At 40.1% G+C, this 26,285-nt stretch overlaps 1 protein-coding gene across 2 annotated transcripts in view; it reads left to right on the top strand.

Moving 5' to 3' along the window:
* PIP5K1B (phosphatidylinositol-4-phosphate 5-kinase type 1 beta) overlaps positions 1-26,285 on the top strand; it is a 130,103-nt gene that overhangs the window by 17,484 nt on the left and 86,334 nt on the right. For both annotated transcript variants that reach the window (XR_013346085.1, XM_077816413.1), the window contains exons 2-4: positions 769-850; positions 2,550-2,618; positions 20,114-20,244. Coding sequence is in view for 1 of the 2 variants with exons in the window: in XM_077816413.1 (XP_077672539.1) it covers positions 2,550-2,618; positions 20,114-20,244 (200 nt within the window). In the remaining variant the exon portion in view is untranslated. The remainder of the gene's footprint in view (positions 1-768; positions 851-2,549; positions 2,619-20,113; positions 20,245-26,285) is intronic.

Raw genomic sequence — 26,285 nt, 5'->3', positions numbered from 1 at the left:
AAATATAAAAAGTAAATATCCTTAAATCAAACTTAAAGTTTTCAAGAAGCATTTGTCTGTCTTTGCCTATCTGTAAATTTCAGTAATTATCAGTGGAAATATTTTCATGGGTTTCTGTGTGTAGGGTGAAATTGACATTTATCAATAAAAATCAAATTTTTCCAAGCCTACCTATAATATATTAATTACATAATTACAATAGCTTAATTGTATAAAGGCTAGAATGCTTTGTATAGTAAGTGCTGATTGAGAAACTTTTCAAAAGGAAATTATTTATTTACTATTCAGTGCCCAGTCCTGCAAACTCTCACTTATGCAAATAATCCTGCTGACTTCAGTGGGCCTACTTGTATGGGTATGGATTACTCAAGTGAGTAAAGATTGCAGGGTTGGGTGTTCACTTTACAAACTTTTCAGGGCACAGAACATGTCTTAATTATGTTCTGTACAATGCCATGAAAATTTATGGCCCTACATAAATGTTCTACAATAAGGATGTCAGTGACACAGTAGCATTGTATCTAGGGTAAAGGCAAGTTGGAGCTCAGAAAGGATGACCATATTGATTTTATTCAGTGTAGCAAAAGCTAGTTCTATTAAATGACATTAATAATCAGACCATTTGAGAACGATCTTGTATTGCCCTGCTTCTTGCAAAGCTCTAACCTACTCAGACAGTAATGTTTCATGTAGAAAGGAATTTTTAAACAATATATAACAGATATTACACTCAGATTACATAATGCTGAATGATTTTTGTGTTAATAGGGACCTGGAAAAATTGACAGCATCAATGAATGGGTTGACTGTCACTCTCAGCTCCAGATGACTTGCAATTTAGTTCAGAAAGGTATGTATATATTCATTATAACACTAGTATGTAACCCTGATAAAGTGTATCAGGATTTAAAACTTGCCATTTTAATTCTTCCTTTCCTTGGCATCTACACTTGCAGGTGATCTATAACTTGGCCGGTGGGGGAATGTGATTTATTCTTGAACTAGTGTTGCTTTACTGCAATTAGCAGGTACAATGTCAAACATCACCTTGCAACTTTGGGCGCACAATGTGTCAACTTAGCCACAGGTCTTGGGTCTTTTGGGCAAGCAGGGTGTGCCATCATAAATCTAGATCCCAATCCCAATCCTCGTGGTTTACACTAGTTACTGCATACATCAAGCTTGTCTTACAGAATCTGTTGTGAAGTCAAACTTTGACTTCTACATATGTAGTCTTGTACAACATGTTTGGAGTATAATCTTGGAGAATGATGGAGGGTCTAGCTCTTAAATGCTGCTAGGTCTGAGAATGTGCTGGTCTCAGATGGTGACATTAACTTAGGGCCAGTCTACACTGGCAATGCTAAAGCACTGCCATGGCAGAGTAGTCACAGCAGAGTGCTGGGAGAGAGCTCTCCCAGCACTCTAAAAAACCCACCTTCACGAGAAGTGTAGCTACCATGCTCCCAGCACTGGTGCGCTGTTTACACTCGTGCTTTACAGCGCTGAAACTTGCACTCAGGGGAGTGTTTTTTCACACGGCTGAGCGAGAAAGTTGCAGCGCTGTAAAGTGCCAGTGTAGACAAGCCCTTAGTCTCCCCATTGAATTTATAAAATGACCTAACTACAAGAAACAAAGGCAGCTTCATGTATTTGTGTTAGAGGGGGAAAAAGGAATCCATCTTTCAGATGATTGTGTTGAGGGTCTAAAGGAGGGGAAGATGAGAATGCAGAAGGTGTCATTTAATTGGATTCCAGTAAAAATCTGATAGTATGTCCGGTCAGTCTTGTTCTCCAAATCTTATTTACTGTTTGTTATCTGCATTATGGTCCTGCCTGGGAGCCCCTGTTGTACTAGGTGCTGTACAAAACCAGAACAAAGACAGTCCCTGCGCCGAAAAGCTTACAATCTAACTAAATTTAGCCCCTCAAAAAGTTTGTTCAAGTTGGCTTGAATATGAAAACTGACTGGTGGGTTTGAAAGTTGCTGAAGGTCCATAACCAAAGGGTGGTGACAAGTGATCACGTATCAGATATCTAGTGCAATACTGCACTTGGTCATGCTGCTAGGTCTGGATTCATCTAACATTTCTTTAATAATCTGGAAGAGGGGGTAAACAAAATGTTACTGAGTATCCACTGATGATACTAACTAGGAAAGAGTTACAGATATTAGTAAAGAAAGAAATAATACAGAAGGACCTAGAGAGATTAGAAACAGGGATGAAAGTTGCAAAAAACATTTATATTTATATTTATATTTATATTTATATTTATATTTATATTTATATTTATATTTATATGAGTGGATGGCAAATTAGGCATGAGTTAGTGTGGGATGTCAGCAGGAAAGTTCAGGGCAATCTTGGGCTCCTTTGAATACTGATTTAAGTGAGAGGCCAAAGAAACCCTAAACAAACAATTTTTTGAGGAGTCTTTACACAATTTATTAACTTACTACTGTCCTCTCTAAAAATTTTTAAATTTAGCAAGTAGGGGATAACAAATTAGTATTTTTGGTTTTAAAAAATTTGTTTTCTATCTCTTAGATGTCATCTGTTACTGAAAATGGAGATGCCCCTGCTGGAAAACAAAATGAGGAGAAAACATATAAAAAGGTAAATGTGACCAGTAATCTTCCTTTTGTAACAAGTATCGGAGGGGTAGCCGTGTTAGTCTGTATCCACAAAAACAACAAGGAGTCCAGTGGCACCTTAAAGACTAACAGATTTATTGGGGCATAAGCTTTCATGGGTAAAAAACCAAATTTACCCATGAAAACTTATGCCCTAATAAATCTGTTAGTCCTTAAGATGCCACCGGACTCCTCGCTTTCTTCCTTTTGTAAGATTGGATATATTGTACTAAACTGGTGTAAAAGAAAACATTCTACAGCTTTGTCTTTTTTTAGTCTCTAGAATGTATTTTCTTGGACATTTCTCCATTTCTTGTGTGCATGAAAGTTTAATATTTGAGCATTCCTAATGTGGAGCCTTCAAAGTAGAAGAAAACAAATCTCCCTCTCCCTCAACTTTGTAGTTGCAGTAAGTCAAACATTCATTAGAATAGGCCAAAGAAGCAAAACAAACAAGAGAAATGCCATTGTTCACTTCTGAGTCCTTTCTCTTTTGTAAAAGTATACCAAGTTCCTATACCCAGTCAGTGTGACTACTCAATATTAACGTCTTTCTTTTTAAATACACACCTTGCTATAGCATGGGAAATTCTTGGCTCCTAGCAACAGAGATATCTCTGTTGCTAAAAACACTATTGTCCGAGAATCTAGTACAGTAAGTTCTCAAATGCTTCAAATGTTTGTACTGTGTCTCTTGACTACAAATTAACCCTCCTTAATTTTTTGCCAAAGGTGTGGTTTTTGTTTTGTATGGGTTTTAAGGTAATTTTGTTTAATAGATAACTTAATGCCTTTAATTCTTTCTTACAATACAGCTATAGAGATTAACACAGTATTTGCAGCACAGTGCAACAGAGACTGTTGTTTAGGTGCTACATCAACATATGGTACCTTTCTTGCTGCTGCTTCCTCTCGATTTTCTGTGTGGGTAACATTAAATGAGAGTCTTAATGGCAATGATGGTACCCACAATAAGCTTTTTAAAACTAAAAATAAAATATAAATTTAATGTAGAAAAAAGTCAATATCCTTATAGCGAACAAATTCTTGGCTATTGGATTCAGTTTTCTCCTTTTGGTTACTAGCACTGTTCTGTACATCAGAGACTGTCCCTCCCTTTGTGTTTGTACAGTGCATAATACAATTGAGTTCTGGCCTGTAAGAGTTCCTGCAATACCAATAATAAATGATAATTTTTCCGCGTTTTCAGTTTTGCTATAACACTGTTGTTAAAGTCCAGGAGGATTTTTAAACATTCAATTTTAATTCTTCTTTTCCTTGGCAGCCACACTCACAGTATGTGGGTGGCTTTAAAATTCCAGACCCTTTTCTTTCCTCAGAAGCAACAGGCTGTTATATTTTTGAGGTTGGTTTATAGATGTAACTTTTTGTTGTTTGTGTCCGCATCCCTCAAGGATTGAATACTGATGGGTGTTTGAGACAGGGGTACAGATTCACTGGATTCACTGCTCCAGTAAACTAAGAGAATATAGTACTGCCAATGCAGAGGTACTGTAGGTAGAAAGAGAATACTTTAGTTTATGAAATTAGTACTTATTCACTTCTTCCATGAGGAGTTTAACCTCTAGTGGCCACAACTCACTTGTGTTTCTTTTGCTGTACCTATTCTGTCTAGACTCATGCCCGTAGCTTAGAAGTTCCTAATCTTTCTCTATCCCCACCCCAATCCCAAAACCAGCCACAGGTTCTTGCCACGGCCCCAATTCCACAATGCTTTGTGGCTGCCTCTTGCAGTTCTTTGCAGCTAATTTTTAATGATAGGAAATGTGCCCAGAGATTGACAGGTGTATATTCTAGAACTATTTTTTTTTAGAGAAGTATACATACAATATCAGATTGATCCAGTTTTGTTGGCAACTCACATATGTTATCCTAGTGCAAAATGACACCAGTCATGACTCTAAAATCTCCAGTGGAGCAGTAGAGATAAAAGGAGGCATTGGGACATCAGCAGATTGTATTTATTTGTTTGTTTATTTAAGGAAGAACTGAGAGCTGATTTTTAAATTGTTGCTGTCAATATGTTCTTAGCTAGGAAAAGTACAGAGATTTAGAATCTTTACATGGACTACCTAACACACTGGTTATTCTGCAGGGAATTCTTCATATTAATTTAAGGAATGCATTGTCAAAGGGTGCTTGAGGTTGTAGTTGCATAAGTTCCTGGAATTTGGAGGTCAGACTCTTCTGTTTTTGGACTGGTAGGAGTTCATGCTTTTTCCCCTTAGTATTGTCAACAAGCCAGATTTGCTCCAGGGTGGTGACAGTTCACAGGAGTAAGTCTACCTAGAGCTAGAGTGCAGCAGTGCAAGCTACTTGCAACCCCTGTTCCATCACTAGCCCAGAGCTGGTGGCATAACTTCAAAAGTGGGCAGTCCTGGCCCAGAGATGTGCTAATTCAATGACTCTCCCGGCCGGCCATGTTTGGCTGGGCTCCTCTTGAGCCTCAGTAGGATTTTAAAGCTATCATCTCCCAGAGTAACACCCCCACCCACAACATCACAACTGTCTCTCTAACTGGAGGGCCTCTGCCCCAGTACTAACAATTTATAGTACTTTACTAAAGTGCTGATTAAGTAAAGTACATAAGCATGTGCTTAAGTGCTTTGCTGAATCTGGACCTGAAAAGGCTTTGTAGGAGTCTAACCCAGCAGACAGACTCCTTGCAAATACATACTGTAACATTTAAAGATTTAGTAATGTTCAGATGGCAAAAATAAAACCAAACCATTAGGGCCACATTCAGTTCTGGTGCAACTCTACTGAAGTCGATGGAGTTGCACCCGCTTTACAGAAGGGCTGAATTTGGCACCTAATAATTTTGCTTTTTAAATATTTATAAGACACACACATGTGGCTTGTGCCTTTGATATTGTATTTTGCTTCTTAATAGCTTATTTCCTGTGTATTCATCTCTCAGAGTAATAGGCAGTGACTATAATGTTTGCAGAGGTTTAGTCATATTTATAAAATACATACAAAAAAGGAATATGATGCATGGAAAATTTCTACTTGTGATGTAAAATCCAGTGACCCATAAGATAAAAAGAAGTGGTATAAATATGAGCCTTAGTAGTATATTCCATTTTTCATGTCCAGAGAGAAATAGATTTTAATAATCTTGTAAGCTGCACTTTCCCGATAGAGATTGCACTACAGAACTTGAATGAGGTGAATTGAAAAATACTATAACTTTTTACAGTGCAAATATTTGTAATAAATAGTGAGCACTGTGCACTTTGTATTCTGTATTGTAATTGAAATCAATATATTTGAAGAACATCCACAAATATTTATAATAAATTTAAATTGGTATTCTGTTTAACAGTTTGATTAAAACTGATTAATTGTGACTATTTTTAATCTTCTGATAAATCACAATTTTTTTGTTTGACAGACGTAGCTTTTCGACAGCTTGTTCATTTTGGAGTTATTCACCACAAACATTTGAATCTCTGGGACCTATTTTTAAGTTTTGGCTGAATTTATAAACTTCTTGATTGGTTTTGCTGAGTTTATAAATATTCTAGATATATCCTGAGGGTTTGTAATCTCTCTAATCAAATAATTCGGCTGAAGAAATACAGAATCTTCAAGATACACCCAACACAGTTTTTAAACTGAAGAAATTGAATAACTTTAGTTCAAGATCCCAAACTATGCAGATATGGCCAGTGGATTCTGTATGCTCTGTAAACCAGATGATATGATTTCAAGGAAACTAAAAGCTTCAGACACACCATTTGGGGCCTGAAAGCTCTGTGAGCCAAATAGGTATGAAACATTTATCAAAAGAGCTTAGGGTATGTCCGCTCTGCGGGTAGAAGCGTGCCTCCCATCTCGGATTGATGGACACACACAAGCTTTTCTCAAGCTAATGTGCCAAAATTCGCGGTGTGGATGTTCCAACAGGTGCAGGGGCACAGGCTAGCCATCCAAATACTGACCCAGTGAGTCAGGTGGGCTTCTACTCAGGCAGCTAACTTGCTCTACTGTCCATGCCCCAACAGCCACAGTGCTGCTGTTTGTGCTCTAGCCTGAGCAAAACTGGCAAGTCTGTCTGCCCAGGTTGGGAGACATGATCCCAGCTGTAGTGTAGACCTAACCCTCCATAGCAGAGTGCCCTAGATTAGGGGCTTGACTACACTACCGCCCAGGGTCGATCTAAGATATGTAACTTCAGCTACATGAATAGCGTAGCTGAAGTTGACATACTTAGATCTACTTACTGCAGTGTCTTCACTATACTAGACACGTTAAATCTACCCCTGCTGGATTGATCACTGCCTGCCGATCTGGCGAGTAGTGTAGACAAGCCCTCAAACTTCTGCTGGGTGCCTCTCACAATCTTCTGGGTGCCTGAGGAGGTCATCACTTGCTTGAGATATCCATTAGGGTTTACAATCTCTGCTGATTGCCTCAAAGGATTCTGTAGCCTCGGCTGTGGTTCTTGTGCAAGTTGCAAAAGGCAACAGAGGAGGCCTAAGGCCCTGATTAGGGCATGGAATTTCTGCATGTTCCCAGCCGCAGAGCAGCTCCCAGATCTGCTCCCCAGTGAAGGGTAAACCGGATTTTAGGAGTCTCCTGTCTCTTGCCACTATGATGGGGAATCCTCTGGCCCATGTTGGAGTATGTATAATAATAATAAAGGCAAGGCTGAAGTCAAAACAAATGTGGAAAGCATTTATTGCCTCTGTTCTGGAAGTTGCAGTGAGTTTACTAATACCTAGATTATGTATTTACTGACAACCTTTACCCTAAAATCAGACTTTGCACCTCAGCTTTATCTATCTTCAGTTCCTTCTACTTTGCATTTTATAACAAATGCTTTACATAACCCATTCAATGTTGCACTTAAACAGAGTGGGTCAGGTTCACCAGCAGGAGAGTGAATTTGTGGGGGGGGGTGGAGGGTGAGAAAACCTGGATTTGTGCTGGAAATGGCCTAACCTGATGATTACTTTAGATAAGCTATTACCAGCAGGACAGTGGGGTGGGAGGAGGTATTGTTTCATATTCTCTGTGTATATATAAAGTCTGCTGCAGTTTCCACGGTATGCATCTGATGAAGTGAGCTGTAGCTCACGAAAGCTCATGGTCAAATAAATTGGTTAGTCTCTAAGGTGCCACAAGTACTCCTGTTCATTGTGGCTGTAATTTATGTATACCCTTTTCCAGCATGGGTCACTGCACCCCTGGGGGGAAATGCACCCAAGTAAAGAAAGGTGATGAGTGAGGGCTTTAATTTCCACCACAGATACTATACAAACCCTGCTGAGGGAGCCTGCAGTGTGAATGCACTAAATTACCACATCCTTTAGTTGCCATAGCTATGTCCCCTCTCCCCTACTATCACCCACCACATCTTGGGCTGTGCTAGTCAACTGCAGGTCCCTAGCAGGGCAGAGAAGGGATACACAGGTGGAAGCTGGTATAGAAGCCAACGTGAACCTGGACCTCTCTGTTTATGTGCATCACTGAATGGGTGATGTAAATAAATCTGGCCTAGAATATTAAAATTAAGGTCAACGTTCTCACAAGTGACCTCTGACTGAGTGCTTGTTTTCTTTAAGTGTATTGGCACCCTCAGCTCTCAAGGATGTCACTTAGAGTTATGGGTGCTCAGCATTTCCGAAAGTGAGGCCCAGGTTTTCTCAAATTGGGCACCCAGAATCACCAAACACTCTTTGAAAACGTCTAAGCTTAGACATTTTCAAACAGTGGCAAAAATGAACAAATATCTCAGATGCTCTTTTACCCAGCTTAACAGTATATAGGATGCTCTGATTAAAGCTAGGCAGGAAAAATTTTTTAGTAACTTTTAAGCTAGAAAAAGTGATTTTTAATTGAATTTCCTGCCGAGCTGCCCGGCAGTGATCACAACCATTCATAAAACAGTTACAAGAAATCTATTTCCCAACCCCCTTTTGAAGAGCACAGCATATCAAAGTGAAAGTGATATGAAAAGGAGAACAATGTTGCAACTGTTTTGACTTAGGAATTACAAGGAAAGGAAGTTGCAGTGCAATTAAATTAAAAATATTAGTCATTGTAAAGAGTAACCACCATTGTTTCATGGAGTTCTGTTGAGATGTTATGCTAAGGGGCAGGAAAGAGGGATGGATCAAGAATAGGGAATAGAACTGTGTAACTAATGGCTTTCTGAGATGAGGAGAGGACAGACAGCCTCTTACTACTGCTGACCTTTAACCTTTGTAACTGCCCCTATATCTTTGCCACTGAACTTTACCTTTCCTGACCCACCACTCCCTGTAGCTTCCCATAACTGCATCTATAAGATAAGAGTAAATGTTTTCTTTTTTCCTACTCTTAAGCGATAGACTGTTTTGTTGCAATTAGAATTAGGTTTGGTCTGGAAGTCACATTTGCTGCCAACACAGCAGATGTGCAGCAATAAAAACAAAGGTGACCTTGTAATCTGGAGAGGAAAAGCCAACTAGTAGTGTCCACCTACCCAGCAGTCCTAAGGTCAGAGAAAGGGGTTTATGAGGGACTGCAGTCCCAGATCCAGGAGTACCACAAACAACAGGTGGATGTCCTTGCTGGTAGTGAGAGCGCATTCCGAAATTGGGGATACTAGAATGCAGTGACTCATAGTTACAAATGGTGGTGAAACAGTGGGCTTATGCAGCTCAGCCCTTTTAAAAATGAGGGAGAGACCTTTATTTTTGAGTAGTTATGTTACAACAGTGACATGAGACGAAAAATGTCGAAAGTGTGACTGCCTCAAAAATGACCAGCGAAGTCAGGAAATTTACCACAAAAAAACTCCCCAGAAAAGAACAATTAAAACGGGGACTGTATCAATGGCTCGGCATCCGCCCAGAGCTGGATGTGGTCTTAGCAGCAGCAGTGAATATAAAGTTTACTGGACACAGCCAGTACCTAACCCACAATAATAAAAATAAAATTATCACTGCTTTAACATCTTTCAAAATGTGACTAGGAGAGGAAATATCACTGTGCAACATGTGCTCACCTTAAGTGGTTTGGCTTAAGATTCATAGAAATCTGTCAAGGCTGTTTTTATTTCATGAGAATGGGAAAGGTATTTGCATGGGATTGGAAAAGCTCATGTGTGTAGATTGTTACTTATGATAAGTATGTATGACTGAAGAACAAATGCTTCCTTGTAGTCAAAAATTCCTAGAGCATGAACGTGACTCAAAGCTGACCCGAATCATTTTGAGTTTTAAAAAAGAAAGGAAATTTCTAGTATTTCATTGAAATTAGTGGGAGTCCAGCCTGCAAAATAACTGCCTTTTACCTTTAGTCCCTTTTTCAGATTTATCATTGTGCAGTGGTGATATTATTTAAATGAATTACACTGACCATTTAAAAATTATATACCATGTACCTTCATGTAAATCATCCTTCAGTTAGGGACTTCTCTCATTTAGGAGTTGTATCTGTATCATGTGAGCCCCAGAGGGGGAAGTAGTTTAACAGAAACTATCCTCCAATGTGAAACTGCAGTGGGGAGTCTAATTTAATAGACACCAGGGTTTCTAAAGGAAGATGTACTGAATATAGTTGAATAGTGTAATGAAATATTATAAACCAGTTGGAACTCTGGGCCTTGAATTGTGGAGATAAGAGTAGCAAATGTAAACAAAACAGTACTACAACAGCCAGGGGAAGCAGGCTACTAGCACCAAGCAGGCAGGGAGCAGGAGAGAAGGATGGGTTGCTTGTGGCATACAGGACAGGGGTGTTATGGGATACAGAATCAGCCCCATTTGGCTAAATCCCCACAAGCAGCAAGACAGGAGAGTGGGGCAACAGCAGCTTTCTGCACAGGCCGTGGTAGAAGGGAATGGGCCACTGGAAGTCTCCTTACAGGAATCATGGCCGCAGGACAGAACAAGTCACTGACAATTTCCCTATAAATGTTCTTGCCCTTGGGCAAGAAACCGTGAATGATGGAAAGGCCCAATTTTGGGCACTTAACTATCCCTACCATTCCTTATTGCACTAATAAAGAGCAAGATGGTTATTAGTATGTAACCCTTCTGCCCGTCAGAGTTGGCAGCAACAAGGGCCGGGTTCAATATCTAGGGGATTCATTCCAATAACACAATGCATACCGGCTCAAGCCCCCACCCAGTGACCTGGGACAAATATATACCACTCCCGCTGGGCACCTCCAAGAGGCAATACTTCCCCTCTCGCAAGCACATAGTCTGAGTGTAGCAAAAAGCCTTTTAATAACAGAGAGAAACAATGTGGCATTATGTTGGGGAAACACCACTAACAGGATTTGTAACACAACCCATGAGCAAAAAAAAAAACACCCCAAGCAAATTGGGGCATGTCCTTTCCCTTTGGTTCTTGAGTCTAGCAACCCCAAATCACCCAAAGTCCCAAAAGTCCAATGACCCAAAAGTCTGTCCCTGGTCAGGGCAGCCCCAGAGTTCGAAAGTTTATCTGCAGAGGTTTACCTCCCAACCTGGGTGGAGATGGGGGGGGAGGGGGAGAGAGGTAAGGGGTACCTTACATGATCTGAAGCTGACCGCCCTACAGCTCCATAGGCCTTCGCTCCGCCAGCCGCCCCACGAACTGCTTCGCTCTGCTCCGCTGCTCCACCAGCCAGTCCACCAACTGCTCTGCTCCATGTCCCACAAGCAGCTCCCGCCGTCTAATGAACTGCTCCACTAGCCTGTCCACAAGGCACTCCAGCTGTCCCACAAACTGCTCCACAATATATCTTCAGGCTCCCCCACTACTTAACACAATGCTCAGTGATTTCAGCTCTTAGTCAGTTCAGCTCTTTGGTGAATTCAGCTTGTAGTAGGGGAGCCTCAGTGCTGGTGCACCATTAGCCCAAAGTGAGCTCAGCAGCCTGTAACTAGACTCCTAATGGAATCAAGATTAGCTCTGATATTCCACAGCGGGAGAGGAGGAAGTGCAATTAGCATGTAAGGCCCTCACCCAGGGGCCCATGCCACCAAGTATTAATACTTGTCCCTAGCCTCTCTCAATTCACAGAGTTTTGGAACCCATGACCCTTGCCTAGCGAGTGCTACTTAGTTGATGGTGAGTCCCTCCAGCATAACAAAAGGCCAAGTACAGTTCCAAGCACAGTTCCCATAATCAGGGTAATAACAATTTATTCTTCCTGCTCCAATAACAGAGACACTGGGGATCCCACAGCAGCCAAAGTGACCATTTGGGCAGCTATGGCCTCATTCTAGGTGGGGTGGGTGTGCCTATGCAAATGAGATCAGCCCCAGAAGTTCTTTTCCACAACTTGTCACACTTCACCACCAGATGTCAGGGTGGAGCTCATCCTGACACTGCTTACAAGTATTTAATAATAATAATAGTATTACAGCACTTAAAGGTCCTAACTAAGACTTTGGGCCCACTATGCTAGGTGCTGTGTATAGACATAGTAAATCCCTGTCCTGAAGAGTTCAGTGTCTAAATAGACAAGGCAGACAAGGGGTGGAAAAAAGCAAGTATTTTCTCTCTGTATATATGAGGACCAGAGGCACAGAGAGAGTAGTTATTTTGTATCACACGCTAGCATGCTAGGTGCTACACAGGTGAGCAGGAAGACATGTCCTTTCCCCAGTGAGTTTATAATCTCACTCATTTTGTCATGTCTAAAACTGAGTGACCCAAAAGGAAGGGGACTGGGTGAATAAGGGCGATAATTATATCAATGTTGTTGTGCAATTACTCTGTTCAGGCATGTGCTCATCTTGGTGGCTCAATTAAGGTCCCTCATCTTTATTTAATATATGTGCGTGTGTGTATAATGTAGCAGTGGGTACCATGATTGCTTATTTGGGACATTGCAGAAAATCTGAGCCTGTGAATACAAATTAAATGAAGAAAGAATAGTGACTTAAGGTATTTCTACACTGCAAAGAAAATCCTGTGGCACCAAGTCACAGAGCCTGGATCAATTGATTCAGGCTTGCAGGGCTCAGGCTGCGAGGCTTAAAAATAACAATGTAGATGTTCTGGCTTGGGATGAAGCCAGACTTTGAAACCCAGCGAGTCGGGGGGAGGGCCTCAGTGCCTGGACTACAGCCTGAGCCTGAATGTCTACACTGCTATTTTTAGCCCTGCAGCCCAAGACAGATGAGCCCCAGTCTGTTGACCTGGTCTCTGAAGCTGGGTGCTACGGGTTTTTCTTTGCAGTGTAGACATACCCACAGTGGACCAGAGTAGGGAGGGAATTTGATTCATTTGTGATCATTTACGGGTGTGGGGGGAAGGGGAGGAGATGTTTATGGGAGAAATGGCTGAATGGATTAGAAAACCTGTTGTCACTGGCAGAGCGTAGAAGGAGGGGAGCAACCCACTAAGAGATTCAGTTGGATCTTGGGGCTTATTTAAGCTATTGAACTTTTTTCCTTTTTTCTTTTTAAAAAAGTAAAAGGATTGAATTCAGCATCTTCTATGATTCTTCTACCCTTTATCTCACTTGTTTGCTTATGGTGATCTCCTGTTAACATGTATCACTGTTGCACAAAACAGATTGTCTATAGGCAATCTAAGTAAAATGAAATGGAGCCTATTCCAATGCCCTACTCATCTCTTCTCCTTCAGTTCTCCCTTCAGTCTTTGTGCAGAACTTCTGCTATGTGAATGTCCCCTTTACATAGTAAGGGGAGCACGTGGCCTTTTGACATGGCTACAGTCCAGATCTGGGTCTTTTACTGTTTTAAATGCTTTATCTTCATAATTATCTGAAATATTTTATTCTGTAGTGTCCTGTGCCCAGGGCCAATCTTTTACCATTATATCAATGGGAGTTTTCCCATTAATTTACATGACTGCAGGTAACAGCAGCCTTCAAATTCTCATGGAAATAATTTAGCAACAGGCAATGCCTCCTCCGACAACTATAGAATCTAAATTTGTCAACCGTAATTTTTTTTTTTTATGAAGACCATCTTTTCTGTAACCTTGCAGCCAGCTCATAAGGTCACTAACAAAACTTGTTGAAATGAAACCATTTAATAATTTCCTGTATATAAAATGTTAGGCAGCATAAATATAGAGTGGTGAGTTCCACAGATCCAGCTTAAAATAGAAAACTCTGTGTCTGTAGCCAGCATAATATCATTAAAATCTTAGTTATTACATTCACAGGATCATGTGGTGACTTAATACCCCATTTGAAAGGATTTAAGGTCTTGTTTATTGTATTATTCAGAAACTGTTTGCATGTCAGCTAGTTACAGGATTTCAGCTCAGCGTGAGATAGAGAAGACAGAAATCTATTTACTATGTGTTGAGGTAGTAATACACCTCGCAATATATCAAGACTGAGAATATTTTCATTAGGGAGAAAGTAACTATTGGTACAGAGCTGACTGTGAATACCTGTATGATGTAGTGGCTTTATTCTATAGCCTTTTGTCATGGCCTGCTATTATTTTAGTATCCAAGTAACGTGTTTCTGCTACACAAACTTTTCAATGTAAGCATGTATAAAGAAAACTGCATACTTTTTTTTGAAATTTAAAATCAATATATTACCCCCTGCCCAAAAAAAAAAAAAGAAAGGGATACAAGTACATCCCACAATGAAAACCGTTATTTTAGGGCTTCTGATTTCAGGTGTTAGCTAATAAACAACCCCCCCGATACTTTAGAAAAAAGAGATTATGATATACACTGTATACAAAGAGAAAAAAATTGATTTTTTTGGATATCTACATAAAACTCAAATTGCTAAAAATAATCCCCCCCAAAATGAAATTATAATAAACCCTGAAAAATTGAAGCCCTGGTTATTTACATGGGGGCTTTCATGGGGGGAGGTGAAGGAAGGGGAGTCCATTTCAAATTTGTACACATGGACACCAGGGCTAACCTTAAACTTCATAACTTGTTGATTCCAGTCAAAGATATCTGGGTGGGTCACAATTTACAATGATAAAACTTAAGACTTGAGAAAAATGACTTCACAGTAGCATCCTCTAATATTACTATTTTCACAATTTGCTAATCTACCAACTGAACACACTGATCTTCTAAAGGGCTCAGTTGGGCACAGTCCTGTGCTCAGTGCGGAAGTCTGGTGCCATAGAGATTTCAGAGTGGTAGCTGTGTTAGTCTGTATCAGCAAAAAGAACAAGGAGTCCTTGTGGCACCTTTAGAGACTAACAAATTTATTTGACCGTAAGCTTTCGTGGGCTAAAGCCCACTTCATCAGATGGATGCAGTGGAAAATACAGTAGGAAGATCTTATCTAGAGGAATCGTCCTTCAGGATAGGTGCTAGATCCTTGATGATGCTGGAGAGGTTTTAGTTGCGGGCTTTAGGTGACAGCTAGTGGCGTTCTGTTACTTCCTTTGCTGGGCCTGTCCTGTAGTAGGTGACTTCTGGGTACTCTTCTGGCTCTGTCAGTCTGTTTCTTCACTTCAGCAGGTAGGTATTGTGGTTGTAAGAATGCTTGATAGAGATCTTGTAGGTGTTTGTCTCTGTCTGAGGAGTTGGAATAAATGTGGTTGTATCTTAGAGCTTGCCTATAGACAGTGGATTGTGTTGTGTGGTGTGGTCTGGGTGAAAGCTGGAGGCATATAGGTAAGTATAGCGGTCAGTAGGTTTCCGGTATAGGGTGGTGGTTATGTGACCATCGCTTATTAGCTCTGTAGTGTCTAGGAGATGGATCTGTTGTGTGGACTGGTCCAGGCTGAGGTTGATGGTGGGATGGAAATTGTTGAAATCATGGTGGAATTCCTCAAGGGCTTCTTTTCCATGGGTCCAGATCAGGGATGGGCAAACTTTTTGGCCCGAGGGCCACATCAGGGTTGCAAAACTATATGGAGGTCCGGGTAGGGAAAGCTGTGCCTCCCCAGACAGCCTGGCCCCCGCCCCAGAAGCATTGTTCTGAGTCAGCCATAAAGATGTTGGTATACTGTGGGGCCAGGCAGGTACCCAACGACTTTATGGCTGACTTAGAACAACGCTTCCTCAGCTCTCGTCCCCTAACACCCCTACTCTACTTGCACTACATTGATGAGATCGTCATCATCTAGACCTGTATTTTCCACTGCATGCATCCGACGAAATGGGCTGTAGCTCACGAAAGCTTATGCTCAAGTTTGTTAGTCTCTGAGGTGCCACAAGGACTCCTCGTTCTTTTTGCTGATACAGACTAACACGGCTACCACTCTGAAATCTGTCTGGGAGGAATTTTTACTCAAAAAGGCATAACTATTCCTGGAACCCCCTCAGCGCACTGTGGAATGCTGCAGGCCTCCGTGGAATGCAACTTTGTCCCCACACTGAACTGGTCCCATTCTGTGTGTGTCTATCAAAATACATTAATAAGACAAAAATTTAAAATCAACTTGCAGCTTAGAATAAACCAGGGGTTCTCAAACTGGGGGTCGGGACCCCCTCATGGGGTCATGAGGTTATTCTGAATACTGGGGAAAGAGGCATGCCACTTCAGTTCTGTTCTGCTCCTCCTGCTGGCTTCTAGGCTTTTTCTGACTCTTTTCTCCTCTTTGAACTGCAACAGGGATGGGGAACGTGTGTGTGTGTGTGTCTCAAACCGAAACAACTTCGAAAATTCCAGAGTGCTCTTCTCATTTGCGGTGATTGTACCATAGTTTGAAAGAGGAGGGGCCCTTGGCATTGTGGTTTTCCTCCTGTACAATACAGTAGGTGCCATTTTAAAAAGTGCCGTTTTTACCAGTACGATACTACCAGCTCTAGTACTATTTCCTATTGTAAGTCTAGTTTAAACCTCAATCTCGTAATATCTTAACTACCAATAAATAAGATGAGAACCCTTTTAACTGTGCCACTCTATACAAGTATTTTGCCATTAGTATAGCAAGGTCTTGTATGTGGTAACTATCTTCAATTTAATGTAGAAAAAGCATCTGAATTGTAAGTAAATTTGTACATTTTATATTTCATCTAGAAAAACTACAAAAGTCCTTAGAAGTTTTACCTGTAATATATTTTTCAGTCTCCATGTTTACAAGTAAATATATATTTATTTTCTAAAGTACATTGCTCTAAACCTCAAGGAAGGCAATCTTTTTTGTTTTTATTGCAAATTTTAAAAAAAATTTCTGTTGATCAGATCACTTTGTTTCTGAAAGGGCAGATGAGTGGTTGCTCAAGCATTAAACATAAGGGGCCAAAAATCTGCTTTTTGTGCAGTGGCATGATGTGCAATCCAACTGAAGTCGTAGGAGTTGTGTATGCATAGCTGAGGGCAGATTTTGGCCCAGATGGTGCTATTTAACGAGCAGTTTAATTATGCAACTAGGCAGAAGTATGGGTTGGACAGTATGTAGCAACAGAATGTTCAGAAATATTAGCATGCATGAATCTGAGTGGGAGTGGCCAACAGTCCATGTAAGTGTGATTCAGATATGTGCAGAGAAAATAAAAGGAAAAGGAGTTGAATAATATGGTGGGCTCTACAACCATTTTCAGTAACAGACGCAAAACTTATTTCATGGTATGGAACATCAGACAAGAAGCTAATTGGTTTCATAGCATGAGGTTAATGAAACCTACATATCCATGTTGATCATGGGGATTGTTCTCATGCTGCTGTTTCTAGTACTCTAAAATATGCTGATTCCCAGTTATGTGATCTTGGAATCATTGTGCAGTTATGCTAAGGCTAAGGGGTAACTTCTGAACCTTCATATAAGGCTAAAATGAAAAAAAATCAATTTCAAACTCTAAAAGGAGAGAACTCTTCTAACTGAAAGTCCCTGAACTTTATTGCCGACTCTACTGCACTGGAGTCTTGAAAGGGAATTTAAAAATATACCAGACAGGGTATGAAACTTGATCGTGTACTGTACTGCTGCCCTCGAATACTGTGAAAGGGAACCATGAGTATAGAGAAAATGCAATTGAGGGTGGAATTTTCCCACCGACCGTAAGGGATTTTAACCTCCAATAAATATATTGTTGCAGTAATAAGATAAGGGAATTAAGGCTTTGTCTACACTAGCACTTTTGTTGGCAAAACTTTTGTCAGTCAGGGGTGTGGGGGAAAAAAACATACAGCTACCACCACTCATTGGTGATGGCTTAATTATGCTGGCGGGAGAGAACTCTTGCGCTGGCATAGAGCAGGTACGCGGGAGACCGTGTACCGCTGCTGCTGTAAGGTTCGTAGCGTAGACATAGCCAGAGAGAAGTGCTTCCCTTAAGGCTCAGGGACCAGCTGTAAAATCGCTTAAGTCTGTCGTCTTCCCTCGCACTTCTCCCCCTGATTGCACTCTTAAGAACAAAATAAAATATTTTAAACTGGAACAAATGTTCTTAGTGAAAGATTCCAACATATTTTTAAAAATACACATTATCTTGTCATCTGGTGCAACTGTAAATACTGGATTGACTCTCAGTTAAGGGCATGCTTGGGCCACCATGCTTTTGGAATTTGGTGTAAAGAGTATACCAGTGGCTCTATGGTCTGTGAGCCTCCAGTGAATGCTGGCTGGGAACATGGTGCTGGCTCTCCCCTTTGCTTCTAGCTGCTATAAGTTGTATTAAAATAAACCAAAAACCCAATAAATACTTTCCCAATATTACTTTTCCATGTAAACAATTGCTGTGGTTGCTACCAGGGTGGTGATTGATTACACTGATCAACTCTGCTCCTGATGGCAATCATGAATGGAAGTGGAGGTGATCTAGAAAACAATCTTTCTGTTAAGATCTGGTCCACAGTATGAAAAAAACTTAGGACTTCCGCACTACAAGGCTATACATGGTAACTTGTGCCCACTTGGAGAAACCTTCAGGAACAGCTCATGTTGTGGCCCAGCTGTGATGGCAAGATTAATGTCCTCTTAGGTTCCCAGTTGCTTTTCCACCTGACTTATCTGTAATCCTCTGTCAATAATAAGTTGCAGTTCCTCATTATCTGCTATATTTTCAGTCTCCAGCCCTCTTTCCAGCCGTGTACTAGATGGGTGTCCAGTTGTGTACCAAGAATCTCTCTGCATGAATACCAACTTAAATGAAGTGACATAATTAGTGCTTATGCAGGGCATTAATCGTTCATGAATCAAGGCTTTTCAGGGAAAGAGAAATGGGAATCTTCTTAACCACACACAAGCAAACCTTTTCACAGTAGAAGTAGCACTGTAAGGATTCTCTCTTGTTTTATTCCACCAAATGAACTGTTCTGCAAGTGCAAGGTCTTCCTGGCATGTAGTGTTAATTATTTAAAATAAGCACACATTGCTACATCATTTCACATTTAAAAATACAGTCACCATAGCACGTGCACTTCTGAGAACTAAAGTAAGATCTAGTATCTGATATTGGAACCCTTCCGACTCTAATTCCCAGTTAGTTCAATTAAGTTGTGCTGGTTCAGAAGCTTTCATCTGCAGTGTGAATTTTTGACATTTTACTCAGCTGTCTTTCGCTGTCATTATCTTCTTGTTTGTTTTAAAAAAAGCGTTGAAACCTGCAAATTATGCACATAGCAGGGGTCTATGCAACATTGTGCTCCTGTCCCCATCTTTTGTCTTGTTACACTCATGTGTGCCACTTTTATTGAGAAGCTATGCAGGGCAGGGACGCTCATTCTGACCCCAATTCTACCACCCTTACTCCACAATCAGGACTGCCCACTACTGTGTGAAGGCTATTCCCTGCTCCCATGTAAGTAAATGCCAAAACTCACAGGTTATTCAATGTAAGGATGGCAGAGTTGGGCCCTGTGTTGTAGGTATGTACTGTACCTAGCACCAGAGGGCCCAGTCATGATTGGGGCCTCTGGTGGTGACTACCATAATAGAAAGCCTAAGTAGCTTACAAAGTGTAAAGTAAAATGGTGTTGATTCTGATATTCTTTTCTAGCAGTTATGATAGTCTCTACTACACAATTGGAACTGAATGCCACCCTTGATGACCAGTGTTAAACTGTTGACACTTTTGCTGCTGCTGTTAATCTCACCAATATATAATAAAATATTTCATTATAGTTAAGCTAGAATCTATATTTTGAAGCTCAGATATCAGCGTCCATAGTAGCTCTGCATACAGAGTTTGGCCCTTAGAATTTGGGAGGGTATTCCCTGTAAGATTATCGGTGGTATTTCAAAATTCTTGAAGGGATTTGGATGCCCATTTCCCATAGGAATTAGGACAGTTCCCATGTCCAAATCCCTTAGCGATTTTTGAAAATCGCAGCCTATGCCTATTTTATAAGATGTGTTTAGATTTCAGGCCTCAGCTACATCACAGTATCTCTTTAAATCTTTTTTATCTGAGTAGCGGTTAACTCCAGTTAGAGGTGAATCTCGTCCGCTTTCCAACCTGAAAAAGTAAAGCTGACCAGGTACCAATCCCAAAGAAAGATTTAATTAAAATAAAATGCTTTGTTCAAAGAGTGCTCATGATAAAGAGCTCATGATAAAGAGCAGGAATCCAGATATAGTACACTTGCATTCTAATGCTTATTTTCTTTTGCAGACAGCATCATCTGCTATTAAAGGAGCTATTCAGCTGGGAATAGGATACACAGTAGGTAACCTCACCTCTAAGCCAGACAGAGATGTACTTATGCAAGACTTCTACGTAGTGGAAAGTGTATTTCTGCCCAGGTAAGGACAATCCTATATCATGTTTTTTTCGAACAAAAAATTAATAGCATGCCTTCATTTACTAGATGTGCTAACTATGAGGACTATTTTGAAAAGAGAATTTTCCTGAAACAAATGGGATCATAGTAAAGTTTTTAATGTAAGAGCAGTTCAGTGGTTTTATGAGAGGATATTTTAATAATAAAAAAAATGAATATGAACTATTTCAACTGGAAGTTTGGCATTCAAAATAAGTTGAAAATTAATGTAATAGACTAGACTCTAACTTTTTTGCCTGTGCCATAGCCTCAGCTGAAGCAAATCCTTGCATACAGTTAGCTCTGCCAATGGTCTCCAACATTCAGTTCATTCAGAAACATCCATGTTTCCAGATCCATATTTCCAAATATGGCGGTGAAAGGGTGGTAGGAGGGATTACCATGTGCACACTGATTAGTGAGGACAGATGGTCCTGTGTTTGAGATATTAGACTGAAATTCAGGATCTGGGTTAAACTTCAGACTCTGCCACAGACTGCCTGTGTGACCTTGGGCAAGACACTTAATATTTTTGTGCTTCAACTGAACATGTGTAAAATGAGCCTACTAATGCTTCCCTACCCTGTCAAGGTGGTGTGAGAACTAATATGTGAGGCTGTCAGGTCCTATGGTGATGGGGGCAACATAGGTGGAAACTTTCAACCAACATCTAACTCCATAACTGGTGCCAATGTTAAGTATTTGTACACAGACTGGACACCATAGTTATTGTGCAGACAGCAGTTTCAGATATTGCTATAGCCCTATTTAAGGGATAATATTTGGAAAAACATACTCCAGTTTATGTGGGAAATCGGATCACAGCAGATATCAACAATAAAAAAAACTTGTTACATAATGGCTTATATTTTTTTTCCAAACTGTTAGGTATGACAAAAAGTATAAAGAACATATAGACCAAGATTTTCAAAAATAAGAGTTCCTAAATCCACTTTTAGGTACCTGCCTGATTCTCAGAAATACTGAGTCCCCAACAGCTCCCATTGTAGTAACTGGGAGCTATGGTGCTGGACATTTCAAGCCACTTACTTAAGACTTGTTTCAGAGTAACAGCCGTGTTAGTCTGTATTCGCAAAAAGAAAAGGAGTACTGTTTCCAGCATGCATCCGATGAAGTGAGCTGTAGCTCACGAAAGCTTATGCTCAAATAAATTGGTTAGTCTCTAAGGTGCCACAAGTACTCCTTTTCTTTTTGCTTAAGATTTGTCTACATGAACACTTAGTTCTCAGCAAGCTGGAGTGTAAATCTGTCCCATGATAGTATGCTGTGTATGACATGTCCATATGGACTCTGCTGCCACACACACAAGTTCCCTATTGCACTTTGTTCTCCTGTTACAATGCAGGATAGATTCAAGTGCACTAGGGAGCTTCTAGTGCATGGCAGCAGGGTCCACATGGGCAACAGTGTGCAGCAAGCTAGTGTGGGGTAGATTTACACCCCAGCTTGCTGCGAATTAAGTGTTCATGTAGACGAGCCATTAGTTGAGTATATGTTGCAATTTGAATGTGGGCTAACATTTAATCTGAACATAAACCCACAAATCTTCTCGAACATAAAATATAGTCCTCAGAAACATTAGGAATGACGTCACTAAAACAATGTATATATTTGTAATAGGCAGTGTTTAATCTTGAGAAAAGATGACTGAGAGGGGACCTGATAAGTCTTCAAATATGTTGAGAGCTGTTACAAAGAAGATGACATGAAGAACAATTGATCACCATCTGAGAGTAGGACAAGAAGTAATGGGCTTAATCTGCAGCAAGGGAGATTATAATTAGAAAGTTTTTCTAAAATCTAACTAAAGGGTAATTAAACTCTGGAATAATTTTCCAAAGGAGGTTGTGGAATCCCTATCATTAGAGATTTTTTAAGAACAGATTAGACAAACACCTATCAGGGACAGTCTAGGCTGACTTGGCCCTACCTAATTGCAGGGGGGCCAGACTTGATGACTACTTGAGGTCCCTTCCAAGCCTACATTTCTATGGTTCTATGACAGCCATATTTTTTTTAAAAAAATGATCTGGTCTGATAATGTAAAGCCATTGTTTATGTGGAAGAAGACTTGGGGCTAAGTTAATCTGAAGCATTTTCTTAAAGAAAATCTCAAAGTTCGGAACATTTTGCCTGGATAATATCCAGTCTTTACCCCACATGGCTGTAGTTGTGCCAGTGGGAATTATTCATGTTCCATGCTCGTGGTTTGTGAGTGTCTATAATTGATGAGTTTTGTATATGCTTTTTCTGTGTGATCTATATTCTGAGAAAATATGTAGATACTAACCAAATAAATACGTTTTAATACTTCACCAAGAATTTTTCAGATCACAAGAAGAAAATTACCACTTCTATATTGTCATGTAACCAAACTATGCACTGTTTCAAAAACCAAAATAATAGCCCTACTTGGATGAAGATGTTGCCATTACAAAGACAATTCATGTACCCAATAGGAGTCTGCATGGCTATCTGTAAAGACTTCAGAGCCCAAGTTATTCTTTTATATATCAAGTGAAACTTGCATTCACAAAAACTACTATAAGCCGTTGTTTTTTAATTAATAGCAAAGAAGTGGAAGAATCCATTCCATTTCCTTTTTTTTTTCCAGTTTGATTTGTTGTTTTTTATAAATGTCAATGTTGTGAAAGCCATAATACGTTAGTTACCTGATATGAAAACATTCCTGCATACATGCTTACAAATGCAATTTCCAAATGCCTGTGTGGTTCTTGTGTTAAGGATAGTGATAAGACAGGTTTCTTCTGTTTTAAAAATGGAATGGGGGCATGAGGAGCAACTTGGCTTGCCTGTATTAACAGAGTTTATTGTGTGTGTGTTTTTAAATAAATTAATTAATTAAATAAATGAGTAGCATCTTCCTGTCCAGTCATCCAAAGACAACACATAGAAAGCTATTAATTTAAAGTTCTAGCCAAATGCAACAAGTAATTTGACTTGCTGTCTGGTTTTACTAGTCAGTAAGCAAGAAAGAGTTATATATAGTCAGTCTCCTTGACTGAAACAAAGGATCTTTTTATAAAGGGTACTTATTAATAATATTCTTCCTCCATTAGATTCAGGAGTAGCAATCCATTTGTCTTTTAAGACCAATTATTAAATCTACAATTTCTGTGCATTAGGGGGTATAGGAGATGGAAAGTCTGAGTCTTATCTCTTTGTAAATTGCATATTTATCTGCCTGTCTAAAATGATATCGAGTAGGAATAAAAAGGTACTAGTTAGGATGAATTGCAAGAGTACGACTCTTCATAGTAAAGTAGGGAGCTCCACTGTTGAGTCCCATTTGAAAGTACAGATTATTCCTGAGTGTCACCAGCAGATTGTTAGCATCAACCAGGTTATAAAAGTAGAAGGAGTCTCTCTTTCTCAAGGCAAAGGGAGTAGTGACTGAGACAAAGGAGGCAAAACCCGAGGAATAGCTGATCTAGGGAGAAAAAGCTTAGGCTAAGGTGAGTTTGATAGTTATTTGAATTACTCCCTCTCTGTGATTAGGGCATCATTGGTAAATTTGAGCTATGTAAGAGGTGTATGTGATCATGATGAGAAAACAGGCTTAACAAGCAAGCAGCCACATTTTGCACTAGCTTCAGGTTTCCAATGTGATTTAGCTGTAGCCCCATCCAGAGTACTAATTTAACTCCAACGTTGCTATATAATATACGTGTCCATTTGCAGCAGCACTTTGTCTTTATGGGCTGTCCTGATCATTTCATCTCCCCTTTGACTGGTCCCTTGTCTGCACCCAGGCCTGATGGGAGTGATACAGGCAATGAAGTGACATGTCACTTATTTCCTAGAGTTCTGTGCTCTCCTGATGCCACATTGTCATAGTAGTGGGAGCATTGTTACAGTCATGGTGTTTTTAGCGTAAGCGCGATGTGCCTGAGGCAGCACGTGACCAAGTCTGCTGGTTGAATCATTAGTTTCCCTGGCCCGGGCCAGGTATTGATGTGGAGTGTGACACTGTAAATCCAGACTACTTGAAGTGCAATGAAACAACACTTCTATTTGCATTCCAGCAAGCAAAATCATATGACAATTATAGTTTTGTATAAAAGAAAATCATGGAAAGGTAGCCAACAATTGTCTTATGATTAATCAATAACAGAAAAGAAATAACATCTGTGTAGTTCTCCACCCCTCAAATAAACTGCACCATCTGTATGATAGTTTAGTAACCATAGCAAAACATAATATTATTTCAGGATACTAACAGTAAGAGATTCATGTGGTTAAAAACACCAAGAGGGAAAAGGAGGAAAATGGTTGGTTAGAACTCAATATAATGGACCAAATTCTGCTGGGTTATACTGCTGTAAAGCAGAAATAACTCCACTGATTTCAGTGCAATTACTTAATATTTACATTGGTGTATCTAAGAGTAGAATTTGGCCCAGTGCTTGGGTGTATTGCATGTTTGACTCAGTCATTTTCAATAAGTTACCACGTCTTTGCACTGTGCCTTTAAACTGCTTAAAATGTTTTCTTTCACTGGCCATTATAGCACATGTGCAGTGATGAGAGGATACCTTCCCAGCTTCCACTCCTCCACACTCATCTTTGGGACAGGGTGCAACAGGCAAAGCTCTTGTTGTTCATATTGGGCTATCCAGAAGGAAGTTTATAGCATGTTGCTTTTAGGAGCCAACTGTGATGTGTCACAGAGGGTTACAGTACAGTAATTCATTTTTAGGACCAGATTCTGGATGCAGTTTAAATGGCAGTGAGCATGAGTGCTCATTTTACAGAACACAAATTGGCTGAGCCAGTTGATCCTAACGAGGGAACCTATGGCTGCTCTACATTTGGGTAGTGTAAAGCTACTATGGGAACTCATGCAAATAATCTCTCCTGTCCCTCAGAAACACCCCTATGCAAATCCGTAGCCTCTCTTCCCACTACCAGGGCCAGTGGTGTTACTGTAGCAATACTGGCAGTAACAGCCAAGCTGTCAGGTAGAGATTTTATGCAGCCTAATCATTCTCTTCTCTGCTGTCACTCAACTTTAAAGGATTCTCCACTCTACCTTGGAATCTTGGGGAAATGCTGTGTGCTCCATCCCACGGGTCCTCTTAGATCCAGTGTGATGTCATGACTTCCAGGTGTCTTGGTGTTAAAGAAGTGTCACAGAGTAACTCTAGTTCACACAACCTTATTACAATATGACAATTTGTCATGATATATATAAACTGGTAAAATATCTTATCCAGAGGTTTTTTTGACAGCACCAGGGCTCATTTCTGCCCTTATGTAGAAGATCCACGTATCGAGCTTTAAAAAGTTGTCAGAAACTGTATTGCAGGCTTTGGGCACTAGGAACATACACCAGACTCTGCCTATTTGTTTTCTCAGATCTGTCAGTAGAAGGACTTCTAAGATCCAGGCTTTTGCCAAATATTGTCAAGTGTTCAGTCTTCACATAAGTCCATTTATGGGTCTCTCACTTTTCTCCCTCTGCCATATGCTTTATTTCAGCTTCTAGACATTGACCAGCATCCCTAGTCTTGTTCCTCAGCATTCCAACTGGGAGGCTTACATTATTTGTCCTTCATCTATACATGTTGTATTGCAGGCAAGGCTGTTTCTACAATGATTTAGTTAAGATATGGGACATTTTCTCTTGCAGTTTTGTTACTGAAACATTAGTCTGTAGTTTACAACATGTGATGGCATGTGACATATTGTCAGGGTTTTATAATTCCTGTGAAGTCTGGTGACATCAAAAAGTGGGTAGGCAAAATTAATGCATAAAAGTATGATTACAGCTAATTAACAGTAGTAAGCAGTGGTCATTTTGTGTCTGATAATATCAGGGTGGGTGGTGCCTTGTCTCTAAGCTTCCACTATACAAAATAAATGAATCATTAGCTGATGTATTTTCCAGAAATGTCATGGAAAGATCAGAAAAGCTCTGAATTTCAGAGGCAATTTCCATACAAACACCTTGGTCAGTTGAAGGGCTAAGTGTTTCCCAAA

The sequence above is a fragment of the Eretmochelys imbricata genome, chromosome 5 (genome assembly GCF_965152235.1).
Source record: "Eretmochelys imbricata isolate rEreImb1 chromosome 5, rEreImb1.hap1, whole genome shotgun sequence".
Classification (NCBI taxonomy): Eukaryota; Metazoa; Chordata; order Testudines; family Cheloniidae; genus Eretmochelys; species Eretmochelys imbricata.
This window is presented reverse-complemented; position numbering and strand designations above follow the sequence as displayed.